A 27,823-nucleotide genomic window follows, 5' to 3' on the forward strand; every position below is an offset into this window, starting at 1 on the left:
GAAATAGATGGATCTGCTGGCAAGAAGGCCTTCTGAATTACTATTGTTTTCTTGAAGCTGTTTTGTTGACAAAGTCCTCAAAAAGCTGCCTTCACTTTTCCTTAACATTTACAGTTCAACCTAGAGAATACATTGGAGTGAACAGTGCAAATACTGGGTCAGCTCTTCAGACAGTGTAAATCAGCATAATTCCAATCACTTCAATAGAGCTACACTGATTTACACCAACTGGGAATCTGACCCACCTTTCTGCATGTTCTGTGATCACCTCCTGTGAATATTCTAGCAAACGTTTCGGGTAGGAATCTTCATGGAAAAAAGTAAAATTCAGCAGGCTAGTCATGGAAAGCATATTTTCAATTAATAAATGTGGGCATTAATGACAAAAACCTGAAACTAAGGGCTGGTCTACATACGGACATGCACCCAAGTAGCAAAAGGTGTGAATTAAATTCAGTTTAGGTATTTCGGTGCAAATCTGTGTGTAGACACTTGGGCCTGGTCTACACTACAGAGTTAGGGTGATGTAAGGCAGCTTACATCACCCTAACTCTGTAAGCATCTACACTAAAATGTAGCTTTCACCAATGTTTCTTGCTCACTACACAGGTTTAATAATTCCACCTCAGCAAGAGGCGTAGCGCTTAAGTCGCTGTAGTTAGGTCAATGCAGTGTCAGTGCAGACACTGCATAGCTTATATGGACTGTTGCTGCCTTTCAGAAACCATCCCAAAATGCTCCACATTGGCAGTTAAATCAGTGCAAAGTGATCCTGGTGAGGATGTGCACCGCTGACACAAGGAGCATAGTGTGGATGTGTAAAAGCAATTCAATTACTATGGTGACCGTATGTTGACATAAGTTAGGTTGACTTAATTTTGTAGTGTACACTTGCTCTTATTTTGGAATCAAGTGGCTAACGTCCGATTGTTATTACATTTAGCCAAATTGACTTTTAGCCATGTTTATGCCTAAATAAGACTGTTGACACATACGATTGCACCAGAATAACTAAACTGATGTTAGGAAACAGTTTTAGTTAAAGCAGTGCAGGCCAGCAAGCTTACACTCCTCCAATTAGGAAAGAGAGAGTATTATGTGACCCATGTGTCCAGTCACATGTAACCAGCACAGCTTGAATTTCCTGTTTCAAATATTAACACTCACAACAAACTGCTCATGTAAAATGTACAAACCAAGATTTACTCACCAGAATTATTCAGCAAATAATTTCAAGTATTGAAAATCACAAACTATTCAGGCAGAACAGCAGGCAAACATTCAAATCAACAGTTGTTCACTGGAAGTGATTTGCTGTGACAGGAGAGTTGCACTCCTGTGCAGAGGACCAGCCCCAGGCCTATGTGACACTTACGTCCCACATAAACCATTGAAACAGAACTTAAATGGAACTGATGTGGCCCTCTGCACTGGGGTGAATGCCCCCCCTTCCTCCCAAGGTGCTTCTCAGTAGCATAATCAGAAAGAAGAAACATCAATAGAGGGTAATAAGGCAGCTGTTGCTCCTGCCAGTAAAAAGTTTAATCAGTGGAATATGAAAAGGAGGAAATCAGAGTAAGACCCCTTCCCATGACGACGACGACAACGACAACAACAACAACAACCAGCAAGTCCATAATTAGATAAGTTGCCAAGCTGCAAAGTTCAGAGCTAGATCCAAATGTTCTCAAAGTTAGGGGGAGTTCAGATTCAGGAGTTTGTTTTGGGCTTGATAGCATCAAGCTATGAAAGTTTGGCTACAGTTGTTCTCTTTCCCAAGGTTTACGGGTGTTTGTTTCTGAGAGTTGAGTTTGGGCCAGTCTCCATCCATAATATGCAATTATTCCCATTGTTTGCTATTTATTTTGCTAAGCAATGCACTATGGACAGGCTTATGCAAATCCAGGGAGGGACAGCGTGTTTTAGTTACATGTATTACAGCTCTGTTTAATCCTAATTGCTCCATTGTGATGATTTCCCTGGAATGTTTTGTGGAATTGTTTGAGAGAAGGACATACAGATAGCTCCTTATTGATGGGGGTGGGAGTGGATGTCTCCCCACACTCCAGGTGCTGAGTGGGCTGCCTGCAGAACTCTCAGCCCAAGGAGAGAGAGACTGGTACAGGCAATCAGGCTATTCTGATATGCCAACGCACAACGCTCCCACTAGGCCCCCACATTTGCCTTGAATGCATTTTTTAGTGATTAAATTCATGAAAAACTAAGAGGCTGGCAGCAGTGTTTTGTCTGTGCATAATCTGGAGGCCAAGGGCACATTCCTGAGCAAAAATGTGACACTCCAACCGTTGAGCAAAAGCAGACGGAGAGAACAAAAATGAAGTCAGAAATCAAATACAGGCAAGTCGGGGTCGACATTGTTTTGCTCATGAAAGGAATTCACTGCTGGAATGTACAGCACACTGGGGCTTTTGAACTACTCCATAGCAGCCAGCGCTGTATTAACCAGTAGGCCCATGAGACCCAGGCCTAGAGCACCGTGATTTTGGAGGCACCGGGGGGGGAGAGGGGTGTTTTAGCAAAAATGGAATGAAAAGGGATTAAGAACTAGTTGCTGGAGTTCTGATGATAGTTAACATGTAGCTGATTACTGAAGAGAGGATGGTCTTGTGGGTAAGCACTGGAATGAGACTCAGGAGGTCTGGGCTCAATCTCCGGCTCTGCCAGAGACTTCCTTTGTGACCTTAGGCAAGTCATGCAACCTCTCTCTGGGCCTCAGCTCTGCACCTGCCAAATGGGAATAAAAGAGACGTCTTTCTCCAACCTTTAGTCTTCCTTGTGTGCTTAGCCCCTGGTCCTGCAATACACCCAGCAAGGACAGCCCCCTTGCCTGCACTGAGCCCCGTTTGGCTTGGCTTCGCTGACAAATTCACTCATGTAATAGATCGAGTTGTTCATATTAACTCAACCTCCATCCACACACAAAACCCCTTCACTCGTGCTGTGAGGCTACTACCATGAGACGGTTAGCACGACTGGGGGTAGAGGCTAACGCCTGAATGAGCACAATCATCAGCTACTCCCATGACCACAGTGGATGCTGGCTAGCATTGCAACACAACCCTTGAGTGCTGCTAGTCCACTGGTGCCTTCCCACAGTTCCCCTGGATGGTCTTTTCTTGCTGTCCACCTGTTCCTTGTTTCTGGGCCAGAGATAACCTACCAATTCATACAGGCCAGTTCAGCTTTCAAACCCCACATTCATATCTGGCTTCCAGTACCAATATTTGCAGTTCTCAAGCACCAGGACAGCCCTTTCTGTCTAAAAGTGGCAGCCAGGAAGACATTGTCTTAGCAGGCTGCCAGCTGGCCAGGGGCTGATCCCAAAGCTCTGGTGGATTTCTGGCATGAGGCTAGCAATGACCATGATTCCAGGGCCAAGTCTGCAATACCAAAATCATCTTGGGAAAGCTGTCAAAGCATGGGATCCACTGACACCTCAGTGGCAGGCGAAAGTCAAGTCAATTAAAATTATCTACTGGAAGGTCAAGGACCATAAGTCCCAGTGTGGTATCTCCACAAGTGTGTGCTCCAGTGAGACTCTCCATGGGCCCAGGGATCCGCCCACACAGTCTATAGCAGGACTGAGGCCATCAACTGTAGATTCTCTGTGTCTCACCATGAGTATGTACAATGCCCCACACAACTGGGTCTTGAACTCAGTTGGAGTCTCCAGGTGCTGCTATAATATGAGCCTTCCTGGTTGTGTATTACAAAAGCTGCTTGATCTAAGAGACACATCGGAAGAAAAAAAAAATCTCAGCACACTCACTATCAATTTACTTTGTGCCCACTGAGTGCTTTTAGGAGTGTGGAGGCACACAATGTTAGGGCCCAGAGTGCTCAATGGGTTGATCTAGAATAGCCCTGATGGCAGTAACAACTAATAAATGAGTAACATCAGCGAGCCTGCCTAACACCCCCGGATTGTTAATTAACTGTCGAACTCTTTTCTGAAAAGAAATTGTAAGTTTTAAAGTATAAGGAGGAAAATATACACAAAAATATTATCCTATTTATTTCTATGTTAAAGCAACATAAAAGAATCTCCCATCAGAGGCTCTAAGCATTCTGGCCTTTACTTAAGAGAGAATATCACAAAACCAGAACAGCAGCACATTTCTCTCTCCCACCCATCCACCCGTCACCAGACGGACAATAAGCGTATTACTATTCAAAATCTCCCATCCTGAAAGCTCCCCTTCAAAACACCCTGCCCCAACGGTATCAGCCCTCCCTAAACAGGCAGACCTAGCAGAGAGTCTAGAAAGTCAAGACAAGGGCTACACAGAAACTTTCCATCGAACTCTTTTTCTTTCTTTAAATGGAAAACTGGATTTTTGACTAAACAAAACATTTGATGGAAAGTGTCTGCTCTCCTCAGACATTTTTAATTTCTCAACAAAAAGTTAAAATGTCTTATAGGAGGAAAAGAAAACATTTTCTGATCAGCTCTAGCCGACATTCAGGAGAGGCTAGGTTACAATCAAAAAATTGTTCTGAGTCTCTAGATTTAGTAACTGGGCCTTGAACAAAACAGATCTGCTAAAGAAACTTCAAAAGGCCAGGCCAGTAACAGTAACTGAGTCACATTCTGTTCCTGGGCTCTCCCCCGCAGCTATGTATGCTGCAGAGGAAACCTCTGCCCCCTCGGCCACATTCAGTGTCGGCATTAATGGACATAACTCAATGAAGCCCACTTACACCAGGGCTGAGCGTGCAGTCTAAAGTAACATCTCAGAGAGCCCAAAGTCCTCCTCGGCTGCATGGATGGTTACCAACCTACGGACCCTTGTGAGTGGGACCAGGGAATACTTAGGGTTCCTCAAGGAAAACAGAGAGCCTCCCATCTCAGGATAATATCCTCAATATGCAGGCACAGGGCCAGATCCTGGCCCCAACTCTGGAAACCTGGCTTAAACAGCTGTCTGGGGATTCCCCTTGCATAGAGGAATCCCTTGCACAAAACTGACATACCAGCTGTACACCACTTGCTCCTGCCTCCCACAACCATCAATGTTATGGGGATTCTGGGGGTGTGCCAGGAGTGGGGAGGGCATGGCTGGAGTGCAGGATGTGCCAGCAATCCTGGGCCGGCTGAATGAACACTGGCGTGCCGTTCCAACCGGCACACGTTACAGCAGCCCTGAGGCAGTTGCTGTATTTGTGCTACAATCATTTGGAAGTTTGTGACTTTCTCAGAAGTTGCTCGAGTGGATTTTCAGTTACGATTCCATTGCAGTGATTGACAGCTGAGTAACTCCCTCCCAGTTGCCAAGTCAGAGCTACTTCGTGCACTTCTAAAGGACAGGTCCTGTTACCGAGACAAAGCCTGTCCAGCTCTTCAGTGCCAACTTCTGGGAGTTCAAAGTGTCCCACCAATGCACATGGCAACAATGGGAGATGGATGATTACTGGAAACCATATATAACACCGGATCAAATTTAGCACAGATGGTAGAATAATTGGTGTTGAGTTTCTTGTTTCACGTAATCTTTTGACCTATTTATTCACATGGTTAACCTTTTCCTTCCATGAAACACATCTTACATTAATAGTCTACTGGAAACTGATAAATACATAAATTATTAGCTAGGCAGATAGTATAATATGGGGAGCACCACAAGGTATGTGAGATTTAGGAGACTATAAATATGAAGCCTGTGAAATTTCCATACTTTGTTTGACTTTAGGCTGTCTTATGCTGATATTTTAAAAGGATTTTGCAGGAAACGTTTTTGATTTTTTTTTTTTAAATCAGGATGAAAACATCAGAAAAATGGTCAACATTCAATTGAAATATAAAAGAAAATGATTTAGGGGCACATTTGTTGATGTAATCTCTTATGCTTCCTAGCCAAGAGCAGGATAATTTACCGTTTACATTGAGTAGCACTTACTTGTGTTAGAATTGCTATTTGTGATAGGAGACCGCAGAAGTGAATGGCTGGGCATAAGTGAATAAGTGCACTTATCTTGCAGTTCTTCCACATGCAAGAATTCCACTGACTTCAGGAGGAATTCTGGGGTGAAACCCGGACCCCATTGACATCAGTGGGAGTTTTGCCATTGACTTCAGTGGGGTCAGGATTTCACCCGATGGACAAAATGGTTGCCTGAGGGCATCATACTTCTACACCAGAAGCTGCGATATGTTAAAATAACATTAAGGGTCTGGCTTAGACCCACAAAAAGGCCAGGGAGGCAGAACTGCAGTTGGACTCACCTCATAAGTCACTTAAGTGTTGCAGCTTATGTAGGCGCACACAATACTGTTGTTAGATGCCCAGAGTGGTACATGATATGCAATGCCTACAGATATTGGGGTGAACTAAGGATGAAATCAGTGTATGAATTCCTTACCCATTGTGCATTTAAAACGGACACAGTCTGGTTAAAAATCATGAGGCCCAATCCTGCTACCTCCCACTGAAGTCAGTAAGAGTTTAGCCAGGAACTTCAATGAGAGCAGGATTGGAACCCATACAGTAAAAATACCCACCTTGCAAGTTACTGAGCATCTCTTGGGCGGTGATCAGTTTGTATTGAAAGTGCTGAGCATCTCCTAGGAAGCATACAGAGTGCCTTGCATGATCCTGCAATAGTCCACTTTCAGTAGAAAATGCTCACCTGAAGTAACCACTTTAACCTAAAGGTTACAGGAATTTTTTTCTTGACTGTTAGCTAGAGGTTCTCCTGAACTAAGAGGCTGGTTGTTCAGTCACTATATTTTAAAAGGCAAATACTCTTACCTGTGTCACTGAACACCTTATTTTTCAAACATGTAATTAACTCTTCACTGTTATCTGTTTGCCTTTTGCACTTCGCTTTGGCACAGACAATGCACATACTGGGCGGTTTCACTTGTCTCTGGATGGTTACACTTTCTGGTACCCTTATTCTATATTCGTTCAGAACATGCATAACACACACAAATCTCTGCAAGAATTCAAAAGGAACATACCAAAATGGCCAACCCCTATTGGCCAGAAAATATAACTAGATCTCCCTCCCCTACCATCAGCCACCCCCTCAGGAGTCCCTGCTGGATTAGAGAGCCTGACTGAATGTGGATCTCTTGCACATTATCTTAGGGACCAAACTCAGGTTATGGCAAGCTACAAGTGGGAACAGGCCCAAAGGCCAGCCCTTGAGCAACATCCTGACCTACAGCCATTTCAGCTCTAGGGAGAGACACTAAGGGCATTCCAGCTGCTTGTGGCTGCCAAGATGAGCTATAGGGAAGGCATACCCAGAAGCCAAGTAATCGGCACAAACATGCAGAGTGCTAGTAGCCATTCTTCCAGCCCACAAACTGACCACATGATGGGAGATGTATTTCATCCCCAATCACCACGCAAAACCCAGTTTCTCAGGGCTTGTGTAGGGCTCAGGCATCTCATCCTGAGCAATGAGCAAACATGCCACAGTAGAACTTCCTTGTTCTTTGTGAACATAGAGACACTGGACTTTAGCATGGTCCAGAGGCTGGGGCACTGCTCTGGGAGTCAATGAGATGGTGGTTGACTTGTATTCCCAGCTCTGCAACCTCTAGCTATCTGATCTTGGGCAGGGTCTCTTAACCAATTGGTGCTTCAGTTTCCCCATCTGAAAAGGGACATGACGATACTTACAAATGTGGTAAGATCCTTTACAGCACTTTTCTTCTTGAAACTGAACATGTTTGTAAGTGTCAATTCATTATTACTAGTCATTAAAATACGTAGTGATAATCTTTAGGAGAGGACCAGCTAAAATTTAGAAATCATCCAGCCAACTAATTTCTTAACTTGAAAATGGCAACTACAAAAAAGCCAACAAAAACGTTGCAGGCGACACTTTTTTGTTTGTACAGTACTTTGAAGAAGTAAAGCACACTAAGTACTACTATTTAATAGAAAATTAACACAGGTACTTTGCAAGAACCATAGCATTTAAAATCAGAATGTGGAGTATAGTGTACAGCTATACACACACGTCATACCAAATCTTCCATTGGTGTAAATTGGTGGTGTTGAATTTCAATAAAACTATGCTGATTTACACCTGTGGAGGATTTGGTCCATCCCTACCCCGTGCAGACCCCACGGGCTAACAGATATCAAACTACGTTTAAAAAGGAGACAGCATCAAAATAGCAGTATAAGGGGTATGGAGCTCGTCCAATACTCACTCTATCTAGACTTACAATTGAAGACACCTCCGCTGTCCAGAAAAAAAACAGAAGCATGTCCAATCAAACACAGGAATTCCCCAAAGTGAGTTGTCAACATAGAATCATTAAAATGTTGAAATGCAGAGGAGAGCAAAAGTTGTCTACAGTTCTTACAGTGGTTCTCTTAAAACAGGCCTTTCCAATTTCCAAAGCTGAGTCGCTTACTACAGGAAATTATATGGATTCTCATACCTGGCACAATCCCTCACTGAGCCCCCCGCCCCCCAACCATCACCTTTTAAAATGGGTTATTTCCTAACCAATGCAACCAGATCATGCACTTCAAAAATGACCTAAAATTGGTGAACAGCCAGAAACCACAAGCTAGCCAATCCACTAATGGCAGTTATATGATATAGTGCAGGAAAGAAGAACATAAATTACATGGGTACAAATGGACAACTTGAAGACCAGAAAGAATTTCAGTGAAAACAAAGAAATACAAACACCACAGAGGGTCAAACCCTGTCCCTCTCACACATCTGAATAAAGCAAGCTAGACTGGGCCCGCGCAGGGAACTCTCTCACAAGCGGGATAGTCTAACTGTTTCACTCTAAAAAGAAATTTGTAAATAACAGATTTGACTTCAATATAATCATGATTTAAATGCAAACAAAACCAAACCCCCACCACTTTGAAAGGGATTTATTTAGATGACAGACACAGCTAGTTAAAGTCTAAAATGAAGGTTCTCTTTTATATTGAAAGTTTTATAAGATTTGATATTAATAGAAATATGTGCATAACTGTAATGTAATTCAGTGATTACATTTCGTGATAGGATTTAGACCTTTCCCATCAGTGTGTGCTATCCCAGCACAATAGCATTTTTGTTCTGAGAGATTGTCAAAGTGAAACTGTCTAGAAACATGCTGGAAACAAAAGTGAAACCCATTCTAGTTTATTTTCATCATCTAAGGTTACTGGAATGTAAGAAAAAGGAAGAGAAAGTTTAAAAAACAAACATAAAATAAATGTGATTTTTCAGTCTATTTTCCTTTTCCATTCAGTCATTTGTTTTTCCCCCTTTCCTTTTGTTCAGCGTGGATGGATAATGGGTTTACATTCACAAGTTTTGTAATCTGAAAAATTACCCTGTTTTCAGACATATACAGTGTTGAAAGATCTCCATACATTCTGAGGCCTGCTCTACACTACAGGCAGGGGGGGGGGGGGGAATCAATCCAAGTTGTGCAACTTCCACTACGTGAATAAGGTAGCTGAAGTTGACGTACTTGGATCTACTTACCGTGGGGTCCACACTACACTCTGTCAATGGGAGACGCTCTCCCTGTCAACTCCCCTTGCGCGTCTCATTCAGGTGGAGTACAGGAGTCTATCGGAGAGGTGGAGAGCAATCTGTGGTTGATTTAGCAGGTCTTCAGGCATCGACCCCCCGGTAAGTGTAAACAAGCCCTGAGTATTTATTTTTAATTATTCTTACCCACATGCCTATCCTGTCCCTGAAGTCAATGGCATGACTCATTCTTCAATGAGTAACAGGATTGGGCCATATAACAGCAATCTATGGTGGGCATACATTAAAATAAAAGACTTTTAATGGAGATGTCTGTATAGATGTAAAAATAGTTAGATGGCAGTCCAGAATATTTAGCATAGTTCCAGGGTTTTGTAACACTGTAAGATTTCTTGTTGCTGTATGATTCAATTGGCTTCCTTTGTGTAGCAAGAAGTCAGCCATCCACAGTCCCCATCCTGCAAAGACTTACATGCCTTATTAAAAAGTGGCAAAATGAAAGCTCTTTTAAAAAACAAAACAAAACAAAAATACCCAACAAACAATTAGACTATGGAACTCATTGCCACATCATATTGAAGCCAAGAATTTAGCAAGAAAAAAAAAAAGGAATTGGACATTTATACAGATATCCAGTATTCTAATAATAAATGCTAAAGATTTTTGGAAGGGATATTAAATATCATGAATCAGAGCTAAAACCAATCTAATTCTTAGAGATCAAGATATTTAATGTTGGGGGCAGATTATCCCATATCTGCCTAGTGAGGAGTTCTAACATCTTCCTTGGAGCGTCTGGTGTTGGTTAATGTCTGAGACAGGATTTTAGACTAGATGGACCTTGGGTTCAGTTCAGTAGGGTATGTGCTGTGTTCCTAAAAGTGCTTAATTTTACATATTGAGGTAGTTATAGTTACGTCAGTGTGTCTGCTCACCAAAGCGTGAAGTTTAAGGAGGTATATTTGGTTTAGCAGAATAGGGATAAGAGAGGAAATTTTCCCATGACAAAATCTTGCACAAGGCCATGGATACTGCAGATACTGTGAACAATCAGTTTTTCGCAAGTTTGTGCTCCAGTTGGATTACATGACCGTTACCGTTCATAGCATCTGCAGGTTTCTGCTCCAGATGGATTACATGACAGTTACCATATGTTAATCCTAATAGCAAAAATAGAAATATTTCAGGTATTATTTACAGCCCTGATCCTACAAACACTTAAGCAGGCGTGTAACTATACTCATGAATAGTTCCACTGAAGTCAGTTGGGTCAATTTATAAGAACAAAGTTACAGATGTGTTAAGTGTTTATGGGATGAGGGTCTTATTTCTGAAGCACTTATCACAAACTAAAACCTGAATGCTATATATCTGAGTGCTTACCATTGAAAGCAGCAACTTACTATTCCTTTCTTAAAGAAATTGGGCTTTTTTAAATAAGATTTTGCTGATGGAACTACATTGATTTATACCACCTGAGTTTTGTCCTTAATTCTTTTGTTACATTATACAATGCTGCTGTAGTAAAGAGAAAACAGCACCGTGTAGTGCAAAGGGAATAGCTATGTACTCTCTTTCTCAGCACCTTGGTAATAAGACGACAGTCCTCCAAATGATATTCACATTACATCTTTTGATCTTTGACTACCTCTTCACCAAAGCTCTGCCATTCTAGTAGGATTCGAGAAACAAAATTATATCCACTTTCCTTGCTCTCAACTCACATTTTTGCCTTTGACTCCCTTATGGATTATCCGCAAACATCCTTTGTGCTGAAACAGCGCATGGAGAATACTCCACGAGACTGACATCAAAGCATGAGCCACACTTCACTTCTAATGGAATAAAAAAAAATGTTTATTGTGAAGGCTAGTTGTGGCTTCATTCAAGGACATTTCCAGACTCTGGGTCATAATGGACATTTACTACTTTTCTCCAATGCCATACTGTAGCGATCAGCAAAATAAGTTCTCTGGTTTTGTCTGTGTGGCTTGCCTCATCTAAAATTAAGAATTTCATGCAAGATTTTGTGACCAAATGCATCCCTGTATTCACACCCTACACACTATTGTAATAATCTTTTTACAAAATATGCCTTGTGAGGTATCATTTGAAACCAAACAACTCACTGGTCAATACTATCATACTGAAATGTACATAGCAACATTATATGTAAAGTTAGGAATTACCCCTGTATGATGTTAGCACATGTTCAAACCCAGGAAGCCTGACTAGGCAGAAGTTGTTAAACAGGTCTAGCCTAAACAAAGAAACGTGTTTATCTCAGTTTACATATAAGCAGTAAACAAGAGATGGGGACAGCAACAGGGGTAAACTAGCTTCTCCAGAACCAAGGACAAGCTGATGCCTCCAGCCCAGTGGTTTTCAAACTGGGGGTCGCTACCCAGTACTGGGTCGCGGAATGTAAGGCACTGGGTCAGCACTGCCAAGAGGGCCGTTAAAAGTCCTATCAGTGGTGCTGCCCGCCTAAGGCAGGCTAGTCCCTACCTGTTCTGACACCATGCTGCACCCCGGAAGCGGCCAGCAGCAGGTCTGGCTCCTAGGGTTTGGGGGGGGGGGGAGAAGAGAAGAGGAAAGAGACCAAGGGGCTCCGCTCACTGCCCCCGCCCCAAGCACTGCCTCTACACTCCCATTGGCCGGAAACCTATAAAAGTGAGGGGCAAACACGCCCTAGGTTACCTTTTTTACTTAAGACAAAGCATCCAGCCTTTTGACTTTGGGAGAGATCCTGACACGAAAATTTGGTTAGTAATGTTGCTGGGAAAATGATTTTTATCTTGAACCAAATCTAGTTAAATTTTAGCTCCTAGAAAGTGTTTTTTCTCTTGTAACCATTTTGGACTTTAAAACCTTGCACGAGCTTAAAATCCTTTTTGTAGTTAATTCCCCCCCCCCCATAGTTAAAATTAATCCAGTGCTGTATTTAAATGGAGCTGTTTGGGAGGCTGCTGGAGATTGACCTCGTATGGGGCTAAGGAGAGAGTCGGCCAGTGCAGCACACACGCATTGGGGAAAATTTGTAATTGGGAGTGCGTTGAGGTCACCCTGCAGGTAGTAACCATGGCTGTGGAGGTCAGAGTTGCCGGATCAGGACTGCAGTTATACCTAGACACTCAGGCTAGGACTGGCATGCTGTTTGTGTAACTCCCACCCTGGGCCACACAACAGCAAAGTACGGTAAGGCAGCCTAGGTTGCAGGGCAGGTAATGACAACCCTTCACTGGTCTGGGCTGCATACTGGAATGTGACAATTTTATTTTTGCCCAACTCAAAATATGAGCAGAAGGGACAGGACCCAGGATATGCATATTTCCATTCTGTATTTAACCTTATTTTGCAAGCAACAACCAAAAAAAGTACATATAGAGCTATTACGTAAGCTAAAGTTAATTCGTTTTTGTCACTGATCACACGATATTTCAGTTACAGAGAACATAGGGAAGTACTCAGGTGACCTATTTTGGGAAACCACCATTATTTCCTTGTGTTATTCTCACTTACTGATAAGTAACCTGTTTGGGGCACTACAACTGCAGTTACCAATAAATGTGGTTTGGCATAAGTCTAACTACTCCTCTCCTCCAGAGGAAGTCTAAGGTGATCAATGGGCAGATTTGCACATGGAGCAAGTATTTCAATTATGAACCAAGGGACGAGACCACACCTTTGTCATAAGCAAATTAGGTGCCTTGAACAATAAGGCCTCAATCTCCCATTGAGGCTGAATGGGCAGGGTTAGATGTTAGAAAACGAGTATATGTTTTTATTCTGAATGAACAGCATTGAGGGGGAAAGATATTCACTCCATCCTCTCTGGAACTTGCCAACTCTAACGAAAAGGCAATAGTATTTATTCAGTCTCCCTGCATTTTTATTCATGGCTAGCACAACAGAGTTCTACATAGGATATAAATTACGATGCAGGGTTCTCAATACTAGAGAGTAGCACTAGGGAAACAGCTCTCCATTATTACCTCATTTCCCCCCCTACACAAGCACCTTGGCATTAACCACAGAGAGAAGTGAAGGGTAGAGCAGTTGCAATAGTTCACTGCAATTCCTTAGTTTTTGTTTAACTAATGGCCACCAAAACTTCACCTTGAAACTTGTTCACCTTTGCACAGCAAAACAATACTCTGGGAGCAATAGGATTTTGTTTTTTGGAGAGGAGGTTAGGCAATATTTGGAACAAGGGTGGCAGAGGAATAACTACCCAGTGTGCGAAATGCTGGTAAGAGTATATTCATCTGGGAGGATAACCGGAAAATTACAGCAGTTTGTTTATTTTCTCTTCAGCTACACAATACTCTGGTCTCAGACAGACATCCCAGCCTCAGATTAGCCACCCCTTCGTAGTATGTGCTTTGTAACCATTTGTGTATTTATCATCTGCAAAAGTGTGCAGTTTAAGAAACCCTGAAAAGTTCCACCACCATCTTACAGAATGGGGCCTGGAGGGTATTTTAAACATGTTAAGCCTAAGGCCTTGAAGAACTTAAGCCAATAAAGTTTTAGATGGGTTTAAACGCTTTAAACCCCACCAAGTAGGGAGGAAGGGGAGATAAGAGGTAGAACCTAAGTGGTCTGTCTTTAATGCATGTCTATCTCTACATAGAGCCTAGCACAATTAATACTACTTAAGAACCCTGATCAACTGCTACCTCTATGCAAGACTTACCAGCACTACTTCATGCTTTTCATTTTCTGTTCTTAATTGAGCTCTATCCTCCTAGCACAGGAATCTGGACAATACAAATAGCTTGTTGCAATGCAGGCCAGTACTGAAGAATACTTTTACTCACTGTTTTTCTGAATCCTTCCACCTGTGTAGTCAGTCACTGAATTATTTCCTAACACTATTTGTAAAAATATTAGCCTGTAGACATGGCAGGGAGGAGTGTTCTTAAGGGCCCTTCACTAAACTGAGCTGCAGGAAGTGGTTACAGATAGAACTGTTAGGAGATTATGCACATTGCTGCAAAGCCACAAGCTCCCTTTTGTTTGCTGTCAAAACACTCAAAAGATAGAGGTAAGTTTATGCATCCAGGTAAACGGTTAATGTTCATGTTTCAAACAGGTATGCCAAGTCATCTGAATAAATCCAGGAAGATTTAACTCTTTAAAATAAAAATACTTAATAGCATTTATTCACCATATTAAGTCACCACAGTAAAACTGTACAAGCTACAAGTAACCCAGGAAAGTTAAAAGCTACTAGAAACAGTAGGAAGACATACACAGCTTGTTGAAAACAGACTAACACTGTCAGATCAAGGAGACAATGGTTGATATACACTAGAGAGATCATGAGAACCTGTATTCAAAATGAAATTTCAAACAAAAATAAAGATGTCATGGCTACAAGTATTATACAATGATAAATACTTCAAAAATATATTAAGATATATGGAAATTCTGGTTTGACAGGGAAATCCAGAGAAATTCCAGCCTTCACTGGATTTCCAAATATACCAATTAAAGTCTTCAATAGTTAAATTCCTTTCAGTAAGAACAGATTTTGCAGCCATTTCTGCTTTTATATCAGTCCTCACCTATTTGTAGTGTAGCTGCATACTATTCTTAGTCATATTTCCTTAATATTAAGCCATAATGTTCTTTACAACATAGGTACTCATTGCTCTAGACTAACCAATGAATTGCCTCGCAGTATTATGTGCAGTGCATCACATTTGGAGTTATAAACCATGTTACGTTACAGTTAGTGTTAGCTCACCTTACAGCATAGCTGAAGTTGTGTTCTAAAGTTACTCCCAATTAAACAAAATACCTTGAACAAAGGGTTTGGTTGCAAGACTGCCACTGCTTATTCTAGCATAACATTAAATACTCTGAAGTTACAGTACATGAATGAACTATGGCAATATTTAGATTACATCTTTCAAAGAAAGAGGTCCAGAGGATGGTCAGAGCTGATAAGCAATGTGTGCATGCACAAATGGTGGTTTCGGTACATATTTTCATTTGTGCTGTTACTGAGTAGCAAGTAAAGCAGTTTATAGCCAAGGATGTGGTAAGACGACAATTCTCCAAGCCAGTTTAAAAATATAAACTTCTATCTTCTTAAAGAGACAATCCTATAGAAAATAGACTGAAATCTAATTGGCAAGTTGGCAGTTTATAGAGTACTTTCCATTGCAAGATCCACTGGATCAGCCTATCGTACAGCCAAGAGAACAGCTAATCCTGCTAGTCCAAACCCTGCTGCTGCCATGATAGCACTGCTTATGGTACTGCTCTGGTCAGTTGGTTGAGAGCCATGTCCATTGAAGAAATGACAGAAGCCATCCTAGAAAAGCAAAAGAAAGTGAGAATTTGAGTCTATTTGGGGTAAAGCAAAGACAACCATGCTTTGTTATTTCAGTTGTTCACTACTTTGAATACCATACAGATATTTAGACGACAGATATCGATATACTAAATGTCTCCATTTAGGAAGATAGTGGTTGCACCACAAACCATGTATACCATGAGCCTATTTTTGCCTCTTTTTTTAAAATGCCAGTCTCTGAACAGAGGTGGTTGTATTTTTTCCTTAATTCAAGTCTGGGAGAATATTTGAAACAGTGCATGGAAATTTCCACTTGAGATAGAAGTCTTAAGGCGGCCCCTTCTCCCAGTTCCATGCATGATTCTGATTACACATGCTACTTGGAAAGTCCGCAAGTAACTCAATTCAGAGTTGACCTATGACAGAATGAAGCTGGCAGCTGCTCTTCCAGATCTTTATTCACGATAATCAAGAGTGGCAGTAATACAACACCAGATGGTCATGTTTGAACTCTGCTTGGCAGATATCTACGTAAACAAGTTATGCTCTTAATTTCTTCCGGAACTTTGTTCTTTACACTTTAATTTGTGCAAACAGTTAATGCATTTTTTGGTAAATGATAGTTTACGTTTTAGCCAACAGCCATATTTCAATTAGCATTCAGGTGAGCAAGTGAACACACACACACACACAAATTGCCACACAACTTTTCCCAAACCCCGCCCCCACAAAGTAATGAAGCCAAAGGCTCTTAGAAAAAAGTTGTATTCTTATTTGTACCAGCATCAAATGATCAGTACTATTTAAAATGATGTTTAAAAGATTGTGGAATACCTAGCATTTAGTTCTGAAATGCAGAGATATTCGATTTCAGACATTTTAAACAATCATTCTGACTGTTCTCCAGATGTGTATTCCAAGTACAATAGAAAACTCTGCTTTGAGTCATTTACAATTACTTTGGGTATATAATTGGTCAGATTTTTTTTATCATTATAATTTATTCAGAGAGCCTCATTAATGCAATGACAGTTTTGGAAGCAAGTGGGGAACACTGGGTACATCAAAGGAATCAAGATATAGCTTAGTGGTGACTTGATATACAAATGAAATTCAAGACTCACATGTCAGTTCTGGACTATAAATATTTGGTGTTCCTACTTTGAAGTGTGTTGCTGAACTTAATACAATAATCTGGTCTACATCTGTACTTTAAATTTTCAGTTAAGCTTAGGGCCAAAGCCTTGTCCCAGCAAAGTCAATGGTAAGCTTTTCATTGACTTAATAAGGGCAGGATTTGATACAAAGGTCTTGGACGTGTAAATGTGTTTGCTTAGACTGATTTGAGAGCTTTAAACAAGGCTAGCCCAACAGCATGTCAGGACACTTCTAGAAAGTACATCTAGCATATTTCACACCCCTCATATCCTCAGCATGTTACTTGTTGGTTAAGATATGCTAAAACACAAGTTCAGGCAAACATAGGGTCTTCTCTTAATTGAAAGAAAGGCATAGCATTTGAGTACTTCAGAGTGCACACAAGCTTATTTGCATATTAACAGAAACATAACTTAAAGCTACATTGTGGCTTTGAAATGTTACTTGTTGATTGCTTAACATTCACAGAGACTAATAAATGACATTCTTGGAACCCTTGCCCAAATTCTTTCATTCACTATATCAGACTTCAGCAGACTCTGCCTAGAAAAAACAGATGTTCCCCTCTTAGGCTTTATTTGAAAATGGAGATCTGAATGCATATTTCTATGAATTATTCCACCTCTAGTATTATGGCAGTCTTTTGAAGTTGATTATGCATTGTATCAGCAGAAAATCTAGTCCCATATCCAGTCTGACAATAGCCAGTATCAGATGCTTGAAGGATTTTCAGCCTATGTCTTCACTGCAGAGTTCACTTGGGTGTGAGTAACTGCACTACAAAGTGGTATCAAGTTCCTGGGTTGACACCAGTGCTGCATTTAGGGTGACCAAATGTCCCAATTTTAAAGCGACAGTCCTGATTTTTGGGTCTCTCTTATATAGACTCCTATTACCCACCCCCCATCCCGATTTTTTACCTTTGCTATCTGGTCACCCTAGCGGCACGCGCCTAGGTCTGTTGCTAGGAATTCTGGGGACATATCCCATGGTTCTTTGTACTGCAGTAGGCAGAGCTCCTCTGATTCTTTCCCAATGAACTGTGAGAGAACTTGTCTGTTCTGGGCACATGGAGGAATTGTGGGAAGGAACTGAAACTATCAGCACTTGGGCTGTGTTGTAACTGCAAAGTGGGTTGGTTACCAGCCCAAAAAGCAGATCTTGTCTCTAACCCACACCCCCCAACTATATCAGCTAGCCCAGATTGAAAGCACAACTAAATTCAGGTGAAAGGTTTGCGTGCATTTTCTTGAGTGTTGGCCTCAACCCTCTCCAGAGCTCAGGCAAACTCTGCTGTGAAGATATACCCATATATGGTGGTCACATTAATATTAAAGCCCAATGAGGAGAGGAAGTAAATTTTCCCTATCATTTAGTGGCTGAATTATGCCTTGAAGCATGAGGGTGCGCAGCCTTTTTAATACGGATCTTCTCTAATGTAGGAGTGGATGTTCTCATCAAATGAAGCAATTTTTTAATCCTACTAAGTTTTAGATTCAACTCCATGACAATGGACTTCCACAAGATTGCTTCCTCTTCCCTTTTAATTTCATTGGGTGTTCTATTTTGAAACACACCCAGTTTAATTTATGTAAGAAATAGAACACCAGTTATATCCCCTCTACTAGGATTTTGTCTCCGTGTGTCAGATTTGTATTTAAAAAAGTAACAAGTAGCAGATTTATATTTTGTTGCAAAATGTTTTGCAGCAAGGAACTAACCTAGGTTAAAAAAACAAACAAGCCACTTATATATGAATTAATCCCCATTCCAACCTAGTTCTGCAGTCTGACTGGGTTTCAGACCACAATGTTTGTACAAATTTAGATGTACCTTTCCACATTTAGCAATAATTATGAAATGTTGCTACTGTGTGTGACCACCTTTTGGTAACACTTCCTCCACTGAATTGCCTGAAATAAGACACCTTGAGTATACTAAATATGCCCTGACTCCTCTCCAACTGGATTAGAGCAGGCAGTTTGTGCAGCTGCAATCCTATTAGGGTTCCATCATCTAATCTCTACTAGTGGAAACAGGCAGAGCCTGAGCAGTGACTATGATCCAGGGTCTCCATGAAGTCCTGCTATAGTTATAAAGTCTCATTTCTACAAGCCATCTCATATGGAGATAAAAAGCCCCAATACTTTTTTCACCAAAGGCTTCATGTCATGCATCCCATTGTTTATAGAGTGCAAACCGATTCCAGCGACCAGCTTCAACTTCACTGTTAAAACAACAGGGTAGGAAAGATATCAAAATCTTTTCTACATGATAACTTCCGTCAGTTTAACTCCCAGTGGTAACAAGTCCACTGGGCAACACTAATCTGTTTAATGCTTCATCACAGCTAGCCAAGATACAACTTCAGTTCCCCCCCCCAACCCCCTTACCCACAGAGCGTACACTACCGAGAATACCATACAAAGAAATAGGAGATTAAGAATTTAGTTAGTGAAGTGTTACACTCCACTCTCCCAGTTTGCATAAGCGAATTAAGTTATGAGACTAGACAGAGACAAGTTATCTAAATATCCCACAGTTTATAAGTCACTATGGCAGTCTCTACACTATAATGCATAGCCACATTGGCAAGACACACCAGCATTTTAAAATTAGTGTCAGAAATTTGGTTCTGCTGGATAGAAATAGGTCAGCAGCATTCAACACTCATTCTAGGAAACATGGCATCTATATTAACAAGCTTGGAAGCTGTAATTCACCATTGGTGCAAGCAGCAGTAGCACTGTGACACAGGAAGAACTTTAGTGTTACTACTATCTCATCTACATTAGAGCATCCACTATGGATAAATAACAATTATGTTATTAGTGTGTACAAGGTAGTGCAGTGCTGTGTCTAGTGTCCTTTCTTGCAATGGGTGTTTAATTTATCTGAGTGACCCCATCTATGCTAGTGACACAAACACTGGTTTGTCAGAGCACTGCATGACATCAATTGTCCCACATGACTGAAAATCCCAGATCCCATCTGCATTAAATAGAGCTGTGCTAGGAAGTGTCCCCCACCCCCAGTGTGGACAAGATCTAGTTTGGATAAAACTGTTTGAAACTAAGCATAGCCTGGCATGTGAAGCCAGCAGACCCCTAGACTACAATATGTCGGACTATCAGTAACAAAGGTTCCCTCCCGCCCCCCAAGTGGGGAGAGAGGTGGTTTGGCAAATGGACTGCCTAGGGAGATCAGGGAAGCTCTTTCACTAGCGGATGGTTTAGACACAACAAATCCTACATCTTGGCAGCGGGTTACCCAACAGGACGCTCGCAGTCCCGTCTAACCGTGTGGGTCTATGATTCCGGAGAGAAGGGAGGACGAATCACACCGGGGGTCAGGGAAGCTCCAGGCCACAGCATCCTCCCCAGGGCCTGGGACTGGGACTGCAGAGCTCCCATATATGGGAAGATCCCCAGCGCTGCGTGCAGACTGAGCCACGCTCGCGCTGCACCCCAGGGCGCGGGGGGCGGCTGCTGCCGCCGGGAAGGCCCTGGGAGCGGAGCGCGCTGCGCTGGGGCAGGGGCCCGGTCCCCGCAGGGGCTCTCTCCAGCGGGCAGTCAGCCCCGGCCAGGCGGAGCCCGCCAGCAGCCGAACGGGAGGGTTTCTATGCTTAGTCCGCGGCTCAGGTCGGAGCCTCCCCCAGCAGGCGGCAGCCCCCTCGCCAAGGCGGGACCACGCGGCCCCGGGAGCCCCGCCGCGCCAGCCCCCCGGTCCCCAGCCCGGCCGCCTTACCCAGCCGCCGTGCGCCTCCAGCCACTCGCGCTTCTCCTCGGCCAGGTAGGAGGCCAGCACCTCGGCCAAGCGGCCCGCCTCCTCCCGGCTGCCCTGCTCGGCCAGCGCCGCCGCCAGGCTCCCCGCGAACACCACCAGCGCCAGCACCCGGCCCCAGTTCAGGCCGCCCTCCGCCTCCAGCTGCTCCGCCACCCGGCTCAGCAGCGCCGCCGGCTCCCGGCGCTCGTCCAGGGCCAGCGGGCGGCAGGCGCGGAAGAAGGGCCGCTCCCGGCTCTCCAGCTCGCTGGCCGCCCGCCGCAGCGTCTCGGCCGCGGGGCTGGGCGGCGGCAGCGCCGGGTCCCCCAGGCGGTGCTGGAAGTAATCGCCCAGCAGCAGCGCCGTCTGCTCCTTCAGCGAGCCCGGCATGGCTGAGCCCCCAGCCCCGCCGCCCGCCGCGGACTAAGCAGCCACCCCCCGCCCCCGCAGCGCCCACGTGTCCCCGGCATTGTCCGCCCCGCCCCGCCTCGGCGGGCAGCGGCTCCCCGCCGGCCGCTAGGGGGCGCGTCCTGCGGCTCCTGCCCCGGGCCGGCGGTGGGTGCCTGGGCACGAGGGGTCCGTGTCCTGCCCCGGGTGCGGGTCCTCAGGCACTAGGGGGCCGCGTCGTGTCCCGGGGCTGGGGCCGGAGCATATCTGGGCACTAGAGCCCCGTGTCCTGCCCCTGGGAGTGGGGCGGATGGGTACCGGGGCACTAAGGAGCCGCCTTCCACCCGGGGGGTGGGTCCCCGGGCACTAGGGGGCTGTGTCCTGCCCCGGGGGGGGGTATCCGGGCACTGGGGGTCTGCATCCTGCCCCGGAGGCAGGTACCCAGGCACTAGGGGGCTATGTCCTGCCCTGGGAACGGGGCAGGAGGGTACCCGGGCGCTAGAAGGGCCAGGGAGATGACTTTGTATCTGATAAATGTTCACTATGCACCTAATAGTAAGGGACCTTTCCAGTGCTTATTACAATACTCTAGCCTATTACTATTATTTCTAAACTAAACTATCAGGCAGAAAACATGGTAACTTTCCTGCCATATTAATAAAAACAGTCTAGTCCGAGTCTTCCCTCGCGACTGGCTTATACACAGGTTTTGTACTGGTATAACTTTGTTGGTAAGGGATGTGATTTTTTTTTTAACCAACATGATTATAACCCCTAGGGTGGCTGCAGTTGTACTGACATTCCCTTTCCTGCACAGGAATAAGCTATATAGGTATTACATCCATACTTAATTCTTGAAACCAGTATAGTTAAAGCAGTTCAGTTTTTGTGCATAGACAAGTCCTCACTTTATCCCCATGTAAATCAAGAGTAAGAGGGGAGCCATGCTCATTGTTTCTTGGTGGTTTAATTCACAGCTCCTGAACCTTCAGATTTATTTATATGCCAGATCCTGTTCCCAGGAAAAGTGAAGGGAGCAGGATTTGACCCGTAAAAATAACATACATATGCACTACAGAAATGTGGATGAATTTTGTAGTGACAACAGGGTTTCCGCTGCATGTTTTTACACACCCACTTCCATATTTCTCCTTCATTAGAAGCCAAACGGATGTGATTGCACTTACACATTCTTGACCTGCCTGACATCTTTGGAAAATAACACACCAAATACACAGCACCCACCTGGACTCTTGTAAATGCCAGGAAACATACTGGATTCTTTTTAGACAAATATCAAAGTGAAATTAATCATGTGAAATGTAAACTAATTGCATTTATTTATAAAAATGGGAGGCAAGAGGAGCTACTTATGATATAAAATGTCAAAGCATTATCTTAGTCAGGTGTTGTCAAAAAGCTGTGGGTCGTAGGATTAAAAACTATTACATTAAAAAAAGTGAGAGATGAAAACAGTTTCCAGAATTATGAACATATTGATGGTTGAAAATCTCCACGTGGCTGTTATTTATTTCCAGATCCACAGACAATCCAGACGTATTTACTGTATAGGTCCATTGTCACACACAAACAATCTGGGGTGGTACCATTAAGCCCAAGCTCGGATCTGTAGATATGCCTATAAGATTCTGGCATGTATTAAAACATTACTGGTCCAATCCTGCATAGCCAAAACTGCCATTTAAATCAATGGGAATTGCAGGTGCACAAAGGAATATTGGCTGTCTGGGTTTTGCATTTACCAAAACAACACAATGACATTTTCTCTTACGTGAGCTTGTGGCTAAAGCTCATACAAAATTTAGAGCTCAGAGTCATTTATTTTATGAGAGCCGCTGGACCAAATTCAGAGGTGCTTTTCAAGTATCTATTTTTAGGCAAGTTTAAAATAAAATAGGTTAGTGGCTATACAGTGCAGCATATGGCCGGGGGGGGGGGGGAGAGGGAGGCAGAGAAGACTCAATATATACAAAAGTATGCTCATTAGGCAGTCTTCAAATCAGAACTGGATTCCTGGAGGATTGGAAGGAGGATTCAGTACCTTTCACTGTGAGGTCATGAGTTCAACTCCAGCTGGTAATGATCAAAATAGCTGAGAATGGCTCCTGAGAATAGAGTTGGTGGCAGTCGAGGTGTCCAACATCACTATTGTTGATAAGTGGCAATCTCAGCAAAAAGGCCAATAAGAGTAACTGACTGGGATGTACATTGAAGTGCCCTCTCACTCCTACAGATGAACCCTTTAGAATAGGATCAAGACCCATTATAGGGCAGCTAATGTTGCTGTCCCTGTCCTGTGCAAAAGGGAAGTCTTCCATCTTGAAAATGACATTACTTTTTATGAACTGCAAATCTACTCAGAAATAGTCTAAAGATATAGATATTTGGAATCAATCCCACTGCAGCTTGTTGTGGTTAGATCACTATCAAGAACTGGCCTGTTCTCCTGGGTTCATTGTCAGGGCAAACTCAGTGTAACAACCCCATATAAGGTAATTGATTTTTTACCAGGGAAATTTAACTTGGGCTTATGAGTTAAGTTTTGGATAAGAAACCTGGGATGTTACCATTTTCTTTTCACTAGGACAACCGCATAAAATTGTTTAAATCAGAGCTTTCCCCTGTGATTGTAAATCTTCCAGCAGGAATTTGCTATGGCATTTCCCATGGCAGAGAGATAGCCAGTAACTACTTCTCTAGCATATTCCTGTTCCTCCCTTCCTGTTTATACATTAATTTTGTTTAACAGAACGAAGCAATGGATGTTTGACAGTGAATTGGCCCTTGATGTAGCTTCCCTTTTATACTCAGTACTTTGAACTTGTTTATGGTCAGCCTGCTCAGTCCCTCTGCATTGTATCTCATTTACCCCAACGGTGGATACTTCTGCTTATTACAGATCTAAGCGGTATTAGATATGTATAGTTACAAAGTTTTTCCTAATATTTAACCTAAATCTCTTGCTGCAGATGAAGCTCATTACTGCTTGTCCCACCTTCAGTGGATGTACAAAACAATTGATCACCGTCCTCTTTAGAACAGCCTTCAAAATATTTCAAGACTATCGTCAGGTCCCCTCCCTTAGTCTTCTTGTCTCAAGACTAAACATACCTAGGTTTTTTTAAAACCTTTCCTCATAGGTCAGTTTTTCTAAACCTCTTTATCATGTTTGCTTTCCTTTGGACTCTCTCCCATTTGCCCACATCTTTCCTAAAGTGTTGTACCCAGAACTGGACACAGTACTCCATTTCATGCCTCTCCAGTGCAGAGTAGAGAGACAATTACCATCTGTGTCTTACATACAACACTCCTGTTAATACACCCTAGGAGGATATTATACTTTTTCGCAACTGCATCACATTGTTGACTTGTATTCAATTTGTGATCCACTGTAACCCCCAGAGTCTTTTCAGCAGTACTTCCTCTTAGCCAGTTTCCCCATTTTGTAGTTGTGCATTTGGTTATTCCTTCCTAAGTGAAATAGTTTGCACTTCCGCTATTGAATTTCAACTTGTTGAACACAGATAAATTCTCCAATGGGTCAAGGTAATTTTGAATTCTAATACTGTCCTCCAAAGTGCTTGTAAACCCTTCCAGCTTGGTGCCATCTGCAAATTTTATAAGCGTACTCCATTATCTAAATTATTAATGAAAATATTGAATAGTACTGGACCCAGGACTGACCCTTGCAGGACCCCACTAGATACACTCTCCTGGTTTGACAGCAAACCATTGCTAACTACTCTTTGAGTACAGTCTTTCAACCAGTTGGGCACTCCTCTTATAGTAATCTCATCTAGATCACATTTCCCTAGTTTGCTTATGAGAATATCATGCAGGAGTGTGTCAAAAACCTTACTAAAATCAAGATCTCTCACATCTACTGCTCCCCTCCCCATCCACTGGTTAGGCCAGTAATCCTGTCAAAGAAGGAAGTTAGATTGGTTTTCCATGATTTCTTCTTAACAAATCCATGCTGGCTATTCCTTATAATTCCTATTATCCTCTAGGTGCTCAGAAATTCATTGTTGAATAATTTGTTCCAGTGTCCTTCCAGGTATTGGTCTATAATACCCCATGTCCTGTTTCCCTTCTTAAAGATAGGTACTATGTTGGGACCTAACATCCTCCAGCAGTGCTCTCCTTTTTCCTTGCCAAAGGGATGGAGGAATTAGCAGATATTATGTGAGATTTGTCTCCGCAGCATTGCCTTTGCTCACTATGGCTCTTTCCACATGGCAAGGAACACAAATACTCTCTAGCATATTCAGATTGACTGTATCAGGTCCTTCGTAAGACAAATGAGCAGTTGGTTACAGAGCAAAGTCCTTGGTGCCATGAGCATATGCCAAGGAGTGGAAACAATAGTGTAATCAAAAGCATCTAATTTATGTGCAAGATGACTATAAATACACATTTTCTCAATATGTAAAATATGATTTATTATATTTAGGCCATTCATAAGTATCAACACAATGTAGTATGTTCAAGAACAATATCTTACCAATAAATATTATCTAAACATTAATATTAATCTTTTGAACAAATGCATACAGTGTAGTAACTCAATATTGCACAATGAGCTCCAGATGACATAGTACAATTTCCATAGTGCATTCAATTTGTTACAGAGATAATTTGCCACAAATATTGCAAAGCATTGGAGCGGACGTTTCCAAGCAGGAACAAATGAACTATTTCAACAACGACCGAAGGCTGATCTTCTCCAAGTAAAGTGAATGATTGTGTCAATGTCCTAAATTAATTAGTTCTGGATTTATGGAACTAGATGTTTTCATGAATGAGGAGACTTAGTTTCAAATACAAACATTATACACTCAATTTAAAAAAAAATCACTTTTTAAGTTGAAGTTATTGGTATTTTAGTGTGAACTACCAACCCCAAGAACCAATTGTTTACTCTTCACTGAATCTAAGTATAAAATTTATCTTTCATCTTTTCAGAGATGTACCTTATTCATTACATTTTGAGAGCCTGACTGTACTACTCTCACTCACAATGAGTAGTGCCTTACTCCTCAAATACATCCATTCAATGCAATGGGACTATTTTAGCAGTAAGGTACCATTCATTATGAGCAAAGAAGGCCCAGTCTGGCCCTTAATAGTTTTCAATATATGAATACAGCTATAGCTTTATATATATATAATTGGATCTGTATGGGCACAGCCATTGTATATTACATGACAACTTTCATCCATAGGGCCATATCCTGCAAACATCTGTTGCTAGACATTGTTGGATGAGGAGTCCCATTGACTTGACTCACTGTAGTAAGCAGTATGGCTGTAACAACTGTTGGCACAATTGGGCTCTTAAAAAATGTTCCCAATTTTCACTTTTGTGCATTCTCCATATAGGCTCTGATCCTACAGTCCTATTAGGATAAAACATTCCTACCTTCAATGGGAGCTTTGTCAATGGAAGGACTGTGGAATTCAGCTCAGAGAGTCTGATTCTCAGTTACACTAAGGACATTTTATGCTGCTTTGATATTGTAAAGGGGCCTTAACACTGAAATAGATTACATTTATAGCATGTTAAGGCTGCTTTCTACAGCTAGAATGGTATAAAGTGGCCTTAGAGTAAATGAGAGCCAGGATCAGAGAATGAGTATGGCTGACTTGAAAAGATTTTATTATCACTATCATTATTAGTGCTTAGAAGTAGTATCTCTTTAATTCAAAGAAAATTCACTCACCAAGTGATACAATTAAAAATTTCAATGAAACTACTGGTTAAAATATTACCTCGTGACTATGTAAACCATGAATTATACTACTCGTTTTTGTAGCTTATCTTTACGAGTTTAATTGAATTCTTTAAATTCAGGTCACAGAGGTGAAATAGTTAATTTCATCTAAAAGGATATAAGAAAAACAGAGATTGAAACGACTTTTTTTAAACAAGAAAATATACTTGTTATGACAGCTAGTATCTTCAACATTAGATTATTTGCTCCCTAATTATTACCATTGTGGAATCATCTGTAACTCCATCATAAAGTGAAGTATCAGAAAGTGGATTTGCTTTCTAACTTTTCACATCAAAATTCAATGCACTACTACGGAATGTTTCAAAAGTCATAGACGATACCCAGATAAAATCAGGTGTCTAGGTTTTTTTTCCCAAATTTACTTTAAAAAAATCAATTCTTGCAAATAATAAATACATAATGTGCACTGGACTACAAAATTCTATGATACAGATGATTTCAGAGAAAAGTCTGGTTTTAGAATGATCTAAACTATCTCTAATGAAAGAAGGTAGTCTCAAAAGCAGAATTAAAAACATTTTACTATAAGTTGATGTTTGCTATGTATTAAAAGCAGATTACCTTTACTATCTAGTTGTGTTTATTTGTGTTTTCAGTAACAACATTTGATAGTGTAGCTAATATACTGAATTTATTCCTGGCTAACAAGTTGTCCTAGCTTGTTTTTTTGTGTTTGTTTTATTTTGATTTGCCACTCATCAATAAGTCATGAAAACTACAATAGAAATGCTACATCTTTCTAAAGGACATTTCACATTTGCAGATTGAAATTTCCTTTTTTTTTTTTTTGTAGCCCAAGGTTTCAATCTTCATTTGTATTTGAAAACAGCATTGCAGCTTACGCCCAGATCTGTTGAGATAAAAGTCGAACAATTCTTTAGAGAATTATAGTTTA

The 27,823-nt window shown here is 42.1% G+C and overlaps 2 protein-coding genes across 3 annotated transcripts in view; both read right to left on the minus strand.

The window, feature by feature from the left end:
- Positions 1-14,629: 14,629 nt before the first annotated feature.
- On the minus strand, positions 14,630-21,132 carry BCL2L10 (BCL2 like 10). Its single transcript, XM_044981223.1, has 2 exons — positions 20,708-21,132; positions 14,630-15,820 (listed from the first exon to the last, which is right to left on the minus strand). Exons 1-2 carry the CDS (start codon positions 21,110-21,112, stop codon positions 15,689-15,691), a joined length of 537 nt encoding a protein of 178 aa, XP_044837158.1. The 5' UTR covers positions 21,113-21,132; the 3' UTR covers positions 14,630-15,688.
- A 4,413-nt stretch (positions 21,133-25,545) lies between these two features.
- GNB5 (G protein subunit beta 5) overlaps positions 25,546-27,823 on the minus strand; it is a 28,063-nt gene continuing 25,785 nt past the window's right edge. For both annotated transcript variants that reach the window (XM_044980922.1, XM_044980924.1), the window contains exon 11: positions 25,546-27,778. In XM_044980922.1, the coding sequence (XP_044836857.1) occupies positions 27,767-27,778 (12 nt within the window). In that variant the 3' untranslated portion in view covers positions 25,546-27,766. The remainder of the gene's footprint in view (positions 27,779-27,823) is intronic.

This window comes from Mauremys mutica, chromosome 11 (assembly GCF_020497125.1).
Source record: "Mauremys mutica isolate MM-2020 ecotype Southern chromosome 11, ASM2049712v1, whole genome shotgun sequence".
NCBI classification, from domain to species: Eukaryota; Metazoa; Chordata; order Testudines; family Geoemydidae; genus Mauremys; species Mauremys mutica.